This window comes from Ptychodera flava, chromosome 18, assembly GCF_041260155.1.
Source record: "Ptychodera flava strain L36383 chromosome 18, AS_Pfla_20210202, whole genome shotgun sequence".
Classification (NCBI taxonomy): domain Eukaryota; kingdom Metazoa; phylum Hemichordata; class Enteropneusta; family Ptychoderidae; genus Ptychodera; species Ptychodera flava.
Window position 1 is genome coordinate 27,599,190 of NC_091945.1, and position 13,097 is coordinate 27,612,286.

General features: G+C 37.1%; 1 protein-coding gene across 2 annotated transcripts in view; it reads left to right on the plus strand.

Moving 5' to 3' along the window:
- LOC139117290 (atrial natriuretic peptide receptor 1-like) overlaps positions 1-13,097 on the plus strand; it is a 77,996-nt gene that overhangs the window by 49,710 nt on the left and 15,189 nt on the right. Inside the window, exons 3-10 of one of the 2 annotated variants that reach the window (XM_070680261.1) lie at positions 2,889-3,010; positions 3,503-3,638; positions 6,168-6,276; positions 7,099-7,211; positions 8,097-8,175; positions 8,551-8,604; positions 9,261-9,381; positions 12,341-12,496. In XM_070680261.1, the coding sequence (XP_070536362.1) occupies positions 2,889-3,010; positions 3,503-3,638; positions 6,168-6,276; positions 7,099-7,211; positions 8,097-8,175; positions 8,551-8,604; positions 9,261-9,381; positions 12,341-12,496 (890 nt within the window). The remainder of the gene's footprint in view (positions 1-2,888; positions 3,011-3,502; positions 3,639-6,167; positions 6,277-7,098; positions 7,212-8,096; positions 8,176-8,550; positions 8,605-9,260; positions 9,382-12,340; positions 12,497-13,097) is intronic. The other variant, XM_070680262.1, reaches the window with a different exon arrangement.

A 13,097-nucleotide genomic window follows, 5' to 3' on the forward strand; every position in this document is an offset into this window, starting at 1 on the left:
TATCGCCGATGTGACGGTAGGCGTGAAAGCGCCGTGCAAACAGCTACTTAAGTGGACGTGAACAATTTTTTACATGCCAATAACGCTCATCTTATTCAACAGTCTCTTTCCTTGCTGATTGAACGACATGGCGACAGGGATCGACTTTCCATATATACATGGAGAACAGATAAATATACATACATACATACATACATACATACATACATACATACATACATACATACATACATACATAAAAACATACATACATACATACATACATACAAACATATATATATATATATATATATATATATATATATATATATATATATATATATATATATATATACACCAAATTAACATTAACATTAAGATGTTGATCCATACTTATTAAAATTGACCACACTTATAGCATTAGACAAAAATTGACCATACCCATTGAAATAGAATATAATAGACAGGGTGATAGACTCGGGAATTCTTCCCTGATATTGATCACATCACCTAATATACTAGGCAGATATTTAAAAAAAAAAACATACACCCAATATCAACGCTATATCCTCGAAATGAATCGCTTCTGCCGTGAACGATAGCAGATTGTGCTTACGAACGTCTACTCCGTGACACATTCAGTTGTGATAGAAAATTGGGCCTGACCTCAATCCTTTCGCCGACTTTGCACAAATAGATCCGCATTTTCCGGTGATGGTAGCCCAATTTTACCAAAAAATAGGCGGTTGTGAGTTATATATCACATCTATGAAAAAATGATGATTTCCTATGTGTATTTGCTCAGGCTTATTTGCATTGAACTTTTCCAATAAGAAAATTACACTCTCATTTTCAACGGCAATTACTTTGGTGACGCACATTTCAACGGGGAATCAGGTGGAGTACGATCCAATAAAAATGTTAAGTTTCCTCCAAAGATTTCAATTACAAACTGCAAACACTTCAAGACTTTATGTTCCTTCACCGAGCAGAATGTAGCGTACAAGTTGGTCCCCAAGGAGAATAAGTATTAGAGAACAACAGCTGTATCAAACCAATATTTTGCGCACTTAATCCTTTGATTGCGTATCGATAGTTTATTCCCATAGTTCTTTGCGCAAATCCTCAGCGTACGTATTCGACTGAATAAGATGAAAAGTACACTTGGATACGATTCTGAACTAGTTTTAGCGTCCTTGATTGTCCTTGAAAGATATCTTTGTGTGTGTCGTATTATGACAATAATTTCCCGTTTCTACCCAAGATGCTTATGCTGCTGGTTTGGTCGTTCGGTCTTCTTGCCAATTTACCCTCCAATCCATCAATCGACATACATACATACATACATACTCTCTCTCTCTCTCTCTCTCTCTCTCTCTCTCTCTCTCTCTCTCTCTCTCTCTCTCTCTCTCTCTCTCTCTCTCTCTCTAACATACTAACATACATACATACATACATACATACATACATACATACATACATGGTGTCCTCTACTGTTAGAACTTGCTCTCAGTCACTACTTTATATACATACATCTCGTCCTGTCTATTGATCGATCTATCAACTCGTATCTACTGCCAACCGTAATATCTATTAGTGGCTTAACTACCTTCTTGGATGGGATGTCTACAAACCAAACTGACTGATTCACGGTGTCCGGCTGCTTGACAATCCACTGAACAGACCTATTCTCCGGCTGTTCCTCCTTGACAACGTAATGACAGATAAGACACTGATATATATCATACCAAAACTGATTATCGTTGCAATTTATTTCCACTGGCATGTTTCATGTGCATTTCTTTACACGAAATTAGGTAAAGGATACTACGAGGGTTAAATTTACATGTTCTAATTCATCACAAGTGCGATTCTCATTTTCCGTAGCTCTTACATGATTGATGTTGGGCAATTTTCACTGCCCATAATTGGAGAATAATGTTCAACAAGCAACGAGTCTGGTCCATCTTTATTACATCACGCACACTGTCTAAGGCTCTCTCGAGCAAACACAACCAATGTCTTGCACTTTCCGTGATTAATTTGTTATTGCAGTTTCTCAGACACATTCAATAAAAAATACCTCCGAATGTCGAAGTATGTTGTATTGATTATAATCTGATTGCATTCCCATATGTTTGTTTTAATAATGTCGTGACTCCTAGTACGTAACAGACACGTTTTGATCTGGAGCTTTAAGTAGTGATAAAGATTAACCCTGTGCCATTTAAACCAACGTTATTTAATGCCCACAGTAAACGCGTCGGTATTCGTAGAAAGAACTTTGAATTCGATGGTTTTCTGTACACAGACATCACATCCCACCCTAAAGAATAGCGTCTCGATTGTAGAATTAAACTGCAATTTGGTATCTGAATGAGGTATAAATTTTCTTTTGCGGCAACACTAAATCGAGGGAAAATACTTTATCAACCCCCGCATGCATCAAAAGAGTCTCATCTTTCTCGGGGTAAAACTGATATATAGCAGACGCTACTGTGATGCAGACGTTTGACTGTCGCCTTGCGTCTTATACACCGACAAATAGATGTCTGGCCCATCTAAAGATGAATGAATGTCCTGAAATGTACGTGTACAATTGACGTGTTTGTAAAATTTACCCAGACTTTTTCAGTAAAAAATAAACAATTTCTTGGACAAGGGTACAAAGGCGCGAAGCTGTGCTGTTATTTGTATGAGGGTGTTCATAACTTAGTGAAACGTTGGTCTGTATGTTGGTAAGAATATTACAGAAATTACTCTTGTGTTTGAGAGGCACTGATTATGTACCGTATCGTATAACGTCAATGGCTGAGGTACGTAGCTGTGCAGCATTTTCAACCAAGATGAGGAAAAAGCCCCCAGGGTTACAGTGGGATTACTTATTTCTTGTTTGTTTTATGCCTCAGGCTTATTGGACATTAATGTACTCGAGCCGCACGATGATCCCTTATATGAAAATTTTAAGATTGAGGTCAGGCAGAAGATGAGGATGGACCCATTTCACTACGAAATGCCAGACGATGACCAGGTACGGAAGCGTTATTTGTAGGAACTATATTAAATTGATATACCAATGATTAAATCAACTGAAATACTACACGCAGTAGTTCTCAGGGATAGTGCTTTTCGGAAAGAGGGATAACTTTGATCTATAGTTCATTTTTATGCCCTTAAGAAGTTCGAGAAATCAAAAATGGAAAAGAAGGTGCACACTGGCCACAGAGGTACTCCATTGGTGCTTTGCACTTTAGCCGGTTATTGACATGTACAATGAAAAGACTAGACATGCTGTAAAACTTTTTTCATAAAAGCTTGAATATAAATTCGGGACTGTAATCCAGTGTGTGATATTTATATACTCCGTGACGAACGTATTATGCATGTAGACAGAAATTTATCTTGTCATGAATTATTGCAAGTTAGCAATAACCTATGTATTTGCTCATTTTATCATCAAGACTTCCCCTGTTCGCTGAAAGTGTGCGTGGGCATATATCATCTCTAATTTCCTCTTTTGTAGGTTAGTTTAGAGGCGATCATGATTTACGACGCTATTCTTTTGTACGCCGTCGCTCTGAATGATAGCCTTAGTAACGGTGTGATTGAAAACGATGGCAGTAACATCAGCCAAAGATTGTTCAACAGGACATTCCAAGGTAAGCTGGGAAAAGGGTAGATGACGCATCTGCTCATTATGACCACGACTCCTCGTAGATGATTAAGGAGGATTTCAAACTTTCCATTGGGCTACAGTTAGATAAATATTCCGGTGTCGTGATCCAGGATAGTGAAAAGGAAGCGACAAAGAGTTGTTCAAATGACATCTTTGAATAGCAGGAAACTATAACTTATTTTAATCAATACCATTCATAATGTAACAAGGGGCATAAATCTCACTTTTCGATTTGCCAGTGTAGCTATCCAACAGATATTCTGAATTTAAAGAAAATATATATATATATATATATATATATATATATATATATATATATATATATATATAATTTATATATATATATATATATATATTTATATATATATATATATATATATAAACAAAACATAGGGAAAACCGATTTTTGAAAGGTTATGCAAATTACCTGTCACATGATAGTTATGTAAATAATGGTGACACTGTAGTTACCAAAATGTTCCCCTATATCCAGGCTTTCAGAAAATGTATAATTTAAGGGGTTCTGAGCTTATTAACCACCAGAGAATTGTTAGATTAAAAAGGTCAATTTCTTGTCTTGGAACCTTAAAAGCCCCCTTACTATATATTTTTAAAAAGCAGGGAGAATTAAGTTTCAAATGGTAGCAACAGTGTACTCGAAGGATGTAGAGGGCACATGTTTAGGGTAGAAAATTTTAATTTTGGTTTGAATGATACAAATTAATTGAAGTCTAAATCTTAATACTACTTTATGAAAGTTGATATCTCAATCCAAACTACAGTATATGTCGATAAAACCGACTCTTTTGTTTTGCATTTTTATCTATTTTCAATCTTACATGGCGGGGGTTGAAAGACAGAGATTCAAAGGAGTGATATAATCACCATAAGCGAAATTGGAATTACTCTTATTAGAAATGTAAGAATTTTTATTGCAAAAGAAAATTGTTGTTTTGTGGAAATTTCACAAAATTTGACCAAACCAGTAAATTTAAAATTTTGAAAAGAAGCCAGGAAATGGTGTAATTTGCAAAAAGTGCATAAATTTACACTATTTTCTCACCGAACTTACGACTGCTTGTCTTGCTACAAGGTGTAACCATTTAATATTGTAATCTTGGGTTAACAAATGAACGAAAATTGAATGATTCTTTACAAGAAAGGTATGTTTTACCAAAACAGGCTTTGTTATGTGCAACGCCACCTTAAACCGTTTATGTAGCTAAAGTTTCCTAACAGTAGAACCGGCAAATTAATTTGCCTATTGACTTTCCGACCACCTAACTAAAATGAAAATATGCAACCGGAAAAGGTCAAAGAAAATAATGTTGCCAATCTTATCATCACTCCATTGTGTGAAACTCGAGGAGCAAAAGTTGATTCTACCTCTCTCTCTAATCCATTTATCGATTTATCTTTAAATATGTCAACCTACTTATGTACTTGTCTATCGGTCTATCAATACAAAGGCATATATCTATCTGCATGTCTTTCTGTCATATATATATATATATATATATATATATATATATATATATATATATATATATATATATATATATATATATATATATATATATATATATATATATATATACACACACACACACACTAAATGTAGTGAGCTGTTCTGTTAACAAAAGTTACTTCAAGAAACTTTTATTTGCTCATGCTCATTTTCATTTCTACGGTGAGGTGTGCCAGTAACCTAACAAGAGTAATCGTTGCTGAGTCGGGTAAACCATCGATTCCTGAAATGAAATGTAATTTCAAGTTTGAAAAGATGCTGGTTCGTGACATTTAAAGTTTCCAGCCGGTTTAACTAGCGTCTTTCAGCATCCCCGTTGATGAACAATGCTCGATTGGGTAGTTCCTTCGGCAGGTCTCAGAACGAATCTGTGGCAAGATTATCTTGGCTAAGCAATTCGGTCGACATGAACTTCGCAAGATGCATCTTAATCCCCACAAACCAATTAACGTAGCGAACATCTGCCTGAGTAGACGATCAAATTCCTGAATACGTGATTTCAGATGAGCACTAGTTTCATCATTGTATCTCCTCTGCGAGTGATTATATGAAAAATCAATATCAGATATGAACAGCTGACTTAAAAATTGTTTGACGTATTTCATGTATGATTAATCGCAATATAGCGCAATAGTTCTCTTACCGACACACAAAAGCGTAATTTCTCGAATCTAGCTGAATTAAATCCAGCTGAATATATAAGATACAAATTCACAAATAATCACATTCATACCCATCTATCATCCAAAATCCTAAGATAAAAAAATCAGGTTTACATAGTCGATGACAACTACAAAACAGCACAAGACAAGATCACGCAATATGCAAACGAAGTCAATGAAGTTTATTCTTTCACTGGCAAATAGTTGAAAGTAAATCCCACTGTGACTGAAAATATCTCAAATGTACAAATAGTAAAATTAAATCCCCATGCATGAAAGTATACGATTTCACAGTGCGGCACTGTGTAATATTGTTTTGCAGGTATTGCTGGTGATGTCAGCATTGACGAAAATGGCGACACATACCTGAACTTCATGCTACGAAACGTCCAGAATGGCACATACGTCAAAGTAGCAGAGTACTACTACAGGTGAGCGACTATATTCACAGGAATCATCATATCATTTGAATGAATTAAGAAATACAGAAACATTGAAAAACAATACTTACTGCTCAATGACTAGTTCTTGTAAAAGAGAGAGACAAAAGAAAACCAAACGAACGAATAAAGCGTTGTAAAAATTACTTTACCGCTCGAATTTTATTTTACTTTAGTAATTGTCTCTGGTGTGGATGGCAAAGAAGGATCATTACCCTCTCACAAAGAAGGAGAACATCAGGGTCTGATATAGAACCTATGATCAGGGTTCTCTTAATCTTTCCTGTAAACTGCCTATGGGTGACGTAATTCATGCCCTTGTACTGTTATGATTCTGGTGGTGAAGTTTGATATGGGTATTGTCTACAATCATAATTTCCGTCTTTAAATACTTATTTAGAGCTTGTCTTAAGTAAGCAGAAGTGTCGCTTTTGTCATTATTTATGGTCGACAACAAGATCGTTATTGTTCACGGAGTTCTTTGTGACATTGCGAGATCCATTTATCACCACGTGTGTGACGTTAACGAACGAGAATCAATATCGTTCCCCGCGTGAGGTATTTGATAGATGGCGCTTTTTACTAGTTGCACCGTAGCCTGGGGACACCATATATTTCCTGGACATGCGACTATCACGACATATTGATTATAAATCTTCGACTAATCTTCCGGAGGCGGTCGACTTTTGCATATTAAAAGTTAAGTTGTCACTTTCTCGTCGTTATAAATCACGTTCATGGTTTGATTCCAGACCTGGCACTTTGTTCTTTCTGACTTTCTTAGTTTACGATGCCTTTTTTACCGTCTTTTAGTCAAGATACATATCAAAATATCGGAAATACAATAGTATGGCCGTCTGGTAGGACCACACCGCCTTCAGATCGCCCTGCGTGTACTGAGGATTTCTGTAAATCCAAAAGTTTCGGTAAGTGTCAGCTACAGAAATAAAGACAATTTTCGCAGGTTGCACATGTGTGTGTCAGTATATGTGACTGTGAGTGAGGGCGCACGCCTGTGTTTTTGGTACTAGGTTTTATGCATCCTAACGTGTGCCTGAATCAGACATTCTACATCCCCATGGTCTGTTTTCTATCTCTCTTGCAGTAATCTCTTGGGCGTGTTTGCCTGTAAATGTAGTTGTTTGTCAGTAGTTGAGGGTGTATTGTCACTACCCAACACAAAAAGTTGATGGGTATGTATGACGTAGTTCCTTTGCAGTTAGCCTTTTAAAGTGTTACCCTCTATACATATAGCGTACCGTCGGGATCTTACTAGAAGCTCTGGCCTGCAAGGGTCGGGGGCCATACAAACTGCGATACTCCACTTCATATTGCGAGTATAGATAGGTATGAGGGCCGATAAGGTTATTGGCAACATGTTATGACTCAGTGGCATAGACGAATAACATTAACCAAGTATAAACACTGAATACAGAAGACTTTATTTAATGTGAGTGTATGTTTATAGTAAGAACATCGTAACAAAGTTCTTAAGTTATTGAAATCGCCTTGAAAGAGCGCTGAATGGTGTAAAAACTTTGAGAAAAATTGTCTGTAGTGGGGGATAAATCCATGAATGATTTCATGAACGGGTATCAGGACTCAGAGGATTGAGCTTTGATACGGAGGGGAGTTAAAGTGATTTAATTATCAGGATTATAGAGATAACTACAAAAGATGCGTAAAAACTCGTATTTATGACCAGATGGGGCCACTTCCGGCTACCTATTACTGATGAATCAAGTCTGAACACGGTATATACTGACTCCATTCCTAACATTTACGTATGAAATAATTTTGATTCCCAACAGATCAAATCTCAGTGGTTGCTGTATTATGTTCTATAATTGGTCTTGCAATTATCGCGATAATCGGATATATAATATACAGGTAGGTTGTCAATATTTCTTTCGATGCCATTCGCCATTTCCTGAACTTATTAAAGAGCATAAACATCTGTGGTCTCGCACAAGTAGTTGCAAACGTCAATACTCGCATGAACATTTCATTTTTCTGTTCATAAGTTAATATCGAGGCTAGTCTATGAGCAATTAGACGAAAAAAACCCCCCAAAACAAGAAACCCAACAAATCCGCCATCATAGTGATTGCCATAGTGAGGTCATGCTTATGATTCTTGCTAATGTTATTCGTCAAGATAAAATGAATTCTGCGACTGCGAATGTTGAGCTAATCCTTGCGACCAAGAAGTTAAGCGTTACAGCCGCAGTGTATTTTTTCTGTTTTCTTTCACATCAACGGTTAGGTTGGTATCTCCATCAAGTCTATTATCTAGGCATTCGTGTATATTATGGTTTTGGTAAGATTCAATAATTTCACAATGGTTTGTAGATCATAGGTGTCTGTGTCACTCTGCTCGCTTTGGTTTTCGTTCATAAAAATACGTTTTTCTTATTTTGACTGGCAGCTAACCAGGAATATCTATGTAGCTATGCTCGTGCTTTCTACTTGAGTCCCTAATGAACTCCCTCTGTAACTTTGCGGTGCTTATACACAATTTAGTTGCTCTATCGGCAACGGTTTTCTAGGCTCGCACTCTGAATTTCTGCCGCTGGTGAAATGTTGCGTTACTCCTCTTACGTTAGCTCACATAATCCGCTCTCTAAAATTACCCCTGTGAATGCCTCGCTGATCTTTGCTTTATTATTAGCAGTGATATAGCAAATGCCTTCCACTTTTGATGTGTTGTCAAACTCTCTACAAACGCTATGAATGTGCACAGAGCTCGAAGATACAATACGCCTTGAAGTAAGCTATCAATGATTGAGTGATTGCTTGACAAAAAACAGCATTTGAGCTTGAGACCTGATAGTATCGAGAATGATTATAACTACCCACAGAACCTGAATATCTATCCGGATTCTCCACCACAATCAACAGCTTTTGCTTTGCATCGTGTTTATCCATTTGACTGTCATACACACGTACAGTGTTCGCTTTGAATTGCTACACTAGGAACCGCAAATACGAAGAGGAGCTGATGAATAAACTATGGAAGGTCAACTACTATGATATTTCGTTCACTGAATCCGGGAGTAAAGCTCATTTCGGAAGTAAGCTGAGTCACACGAGCAAGGTGAGTGTGCGGTCACTCTCTTCAACTCCCATTGCTCAGTCAAACAGTGGTTTGCAGCGTGACAATCCAAAAGCATACATAAAAAATATACATAAAATATACATAAGATATACATAAAAAACACATAAATCACAACCCGAGAGGAGTGACAAATTTATCTCCAATGGCACTGAAACGGTATCAATATCTGTAGGGTAAAGTGACTCAATCTGATTTTATAAATTTCTTGCCTCCTCGCTTCTGTTCCTTCCTGCTGTTGCTTTTAAGAATTAGAATTCATCTGTATTCTTCAAAAGGTTATATTTTGGTACATTAGAAATAAAGTCAGTATTGTATAGAGACTGTAGCTAAAACAAATGATTGTTATACATATGTTTTGAATGGTTAAGATAAAAATGTGCTTGCTAATATAGCACTCAAAATTTTACAACTCTGCGACAAGAGGTGACCTTAATCATTGACGTAACTTTGCATTGTAAGGTGAAAGATCATAAGTCTATCATCTGATTCGAAACTTGGGCATTGCACTGATCGCTCTGTCTTGTATCATTTAACTTGCTAACATTTGCAGGTGATATCTTGAACTTAAACTGCTTCTCATGACCACGTGATCTCACATCAAAATACCTCTGCCATGTGCTATTCGAAGTGTAACCCAGCGTATTTAAAATCTGATCGGTTCAAAGATATGGCAAAAACGAGTTTCACCAATGTTTTGGCCACAAAATCTATACAACTTGAACAACAACATCTGGTACAAAGTCATAGTATTGTCAAATTACCCCTGAGATTCGATGTGATCATATGACGCAAAAGCTAGTACACATACTTGCACATTCTGTTACCCATGAAAGTTGTCTTATGCAGCTTGTAGACCTTAGGTTCAGTAAATATATTAACCGTTTTCGGTAACTGTAGGTTTTGCAATAGAAAGTTAGTTGAGAGCAAATTGAAGAGGGCGTGAAGTGCGTGTGAAAAGTTCAAAGAGTCGCACCTGTGCGCGTCAGAGACTCAGATACAATCTAATTTGCAATGAATCCTAATGCAATCTTAAAAGACAATGATGTCCATCCAATCAAAGAAATCTCGAGTCAAAAGTTCGTAGTATGATAGATGATTAAAACACACACCGACGACGATAACTCTTTTTCGCCCGACTGTGTCCATCACTCACTGTAGACAGCAAAACACACTCATGTCTCCCCCTGAAGACCTTGAATCTGTAATATGCAAAACAGGCAACGGCGCTAGAACGACTAAAACCAACCCGTACAATGCAATTAGAGCGGACACACAGACTGACGCCGATCGCAACTTCATTTCAGAAGATTACATTGATAAGGTTAAGCCAAGGGCCGTGTCAGACAAGATTGGATGTTAAACACCAGCTTCTGGTGAAAGCAGATCCCATCTCGGAAAGTAATGCAATAAGGCAACATGCCCTTCAAACTTGAGAAACCTGCTTCAGGGAACAACGATTGTAGCAAAGGCAGACACACCGCCTAAGAAGGTTCAAGGAAAGTAGTATGCAGACCGTCTACCGTAGCAAACCTAACGGCCAAATCCTATTAATTTCCTTTGTGAAAAATCTCACTTAAAACAATGCTTCATTAAATAGTACAATTTCATTTGGTAACGCCGAACTCTGTGTTGCACGTTAGCTAGTATAATGTGCATAAACCTTAATTGATCTGGTGTTAGCGCGTACTATCAATGGCCATGGTATCCGTATATAGATTTGAGCGATAACTTCTTCAAATCAGTGTTTGTTCGTAATTGTACCTTTACATTCCTTGAAATGCGTCTGTCTCGTCACGTATTTAAAAGAAGGATGCATACTGCATCGCTGGTCAAAAACACCGAGGCTGCGTGTGCGCCATTTTAGCAGACACAAAATTCAATTGATCTGTTTGATAGACAGCAAACACGATTCGATTCTTCTGAGATGCTTTTAATGTAATTCTTTATCAAGTTAAGCTTTGTAAAGATTCTTTACATCGCGTCACGCCAAAGGGAATCTCCACTGCAACCTGGTTACATCTATGCATTAATTTCCTTCGAATCGGCCTTCGGGAAAGCATAAGCTTTTGGCAAAACAAAATATTTTTTAATCAGTACCACTTCAGGTAGAATGGCGTAACTTTTCAAACCTTTAATCAACTGTTTCCGTCAATTCTTGTTTTATGTCATCAGTGTACAGAACTGTATAGGGCGAAAGTCAAGAACATAATATATCAGTATTACATAAATACTTACATATAACGTACACCAGTTTAATATGATATGCTTTTAAATATAACACGATAATGTATGAAGATATAATGTAGTTTTGATAAAAACACAAAACAGTAGGATGCGACATATGGTCCATTGAATGAGATATAATATATTAATAATATATATATTTCTAAAAGTGCAATACAAAAAAGCTTCAATGCGCTGTACGGTACGTAAACAATGAAAGTCTAATGCATCTGCATTAAAAAAGATACAATGAAGCTTATAAACCCAAAAGGAATAACGACCCACACAAACACACACTAAAAAAGAACGTCAATCATGACATCAGATATAAATTAACATAAACTAATACAGCACAGCCATGCAAAGCAACATCAGTCAGTACAACAAACACGACACAACATGGCATGACATAACATAGCATAATGTTGCACATGACATAGCATAATGTTACATATGACAGAATGTGATTAAATTTTTACCAGTTCATTAATTTCTTGTTCGGTTTTCGAACTCCCAACCAACGGTAGCTTCTCACAAAGTACACACTTCAGCTATAAAAACCGCCTGGCTACATTTGCCACCTTTCAATAGATAAAGGGCAATCATGAAAAACTAAACTTACTCTTTATTAATATCCTTCCTCAAGAAGCAGAGACCGCAACAAGAACTGCAAAGACAACAATTTTAAGTCATTTTTACTTGTTTGACTTAACAGTTTAGCGGAGACACGGCAGTACAAAGTACCACGAATTCTCATGACGCACAAATGTTCACACGGGTCGGTCGGTACCAAGGTAACCTGGTCGCCATCAAGCTAGTCCGGAAAAGGAGCGTACATGTGACCAGGGACTTATTAATGGAATTCAAAGAGGTGAGAGTGCACGTGCATATTTCCTTTTTTTGGCTAGAAGACCTCTGTCTCATTCAGATGGTGTGGTATCCTGCTACGAGACTTAAACAGAGGTAAAATTTCTCACCAGTCAGTGTACATTTTTAAAGAAAGGATGATTTGCCCTGGCCAGTTCAGTAAGGGAAATCCTTCCCACTATGAGATATATGTATTACATCGTGAATGTCCCTGTATAGATAAGAGACAAGGGGAGTATGAGGGTTGTGCTTCCCTCTGTGTGCAGTGGTACAATGTATACATGATAAAATTGCTAGCAGTAACGCTTTTGAAAATATTCAATTACTTATAAGCGGGTCTGACAAGAAGAAACATTAAGAAAAACGTATTTCTGTTTCTCAGTGGTGTCCCGATCACCCCTTCTTTCAACCACCCGCGGACCTACCCCAGCAATGTTCCGTGTCAATTAGTCACTGATAGTGCGTGAATTTACCAAATTTGTAGCTTTTTCGGTCACAACAATTAGCAATAATTGACTGATCAAAGTCATTTACTCGAGGTATGATTTAAGGCTATTGTCTGGGCCATTTTAAAACACTAACCGTGTAGTACCTTGTTTTCAGAG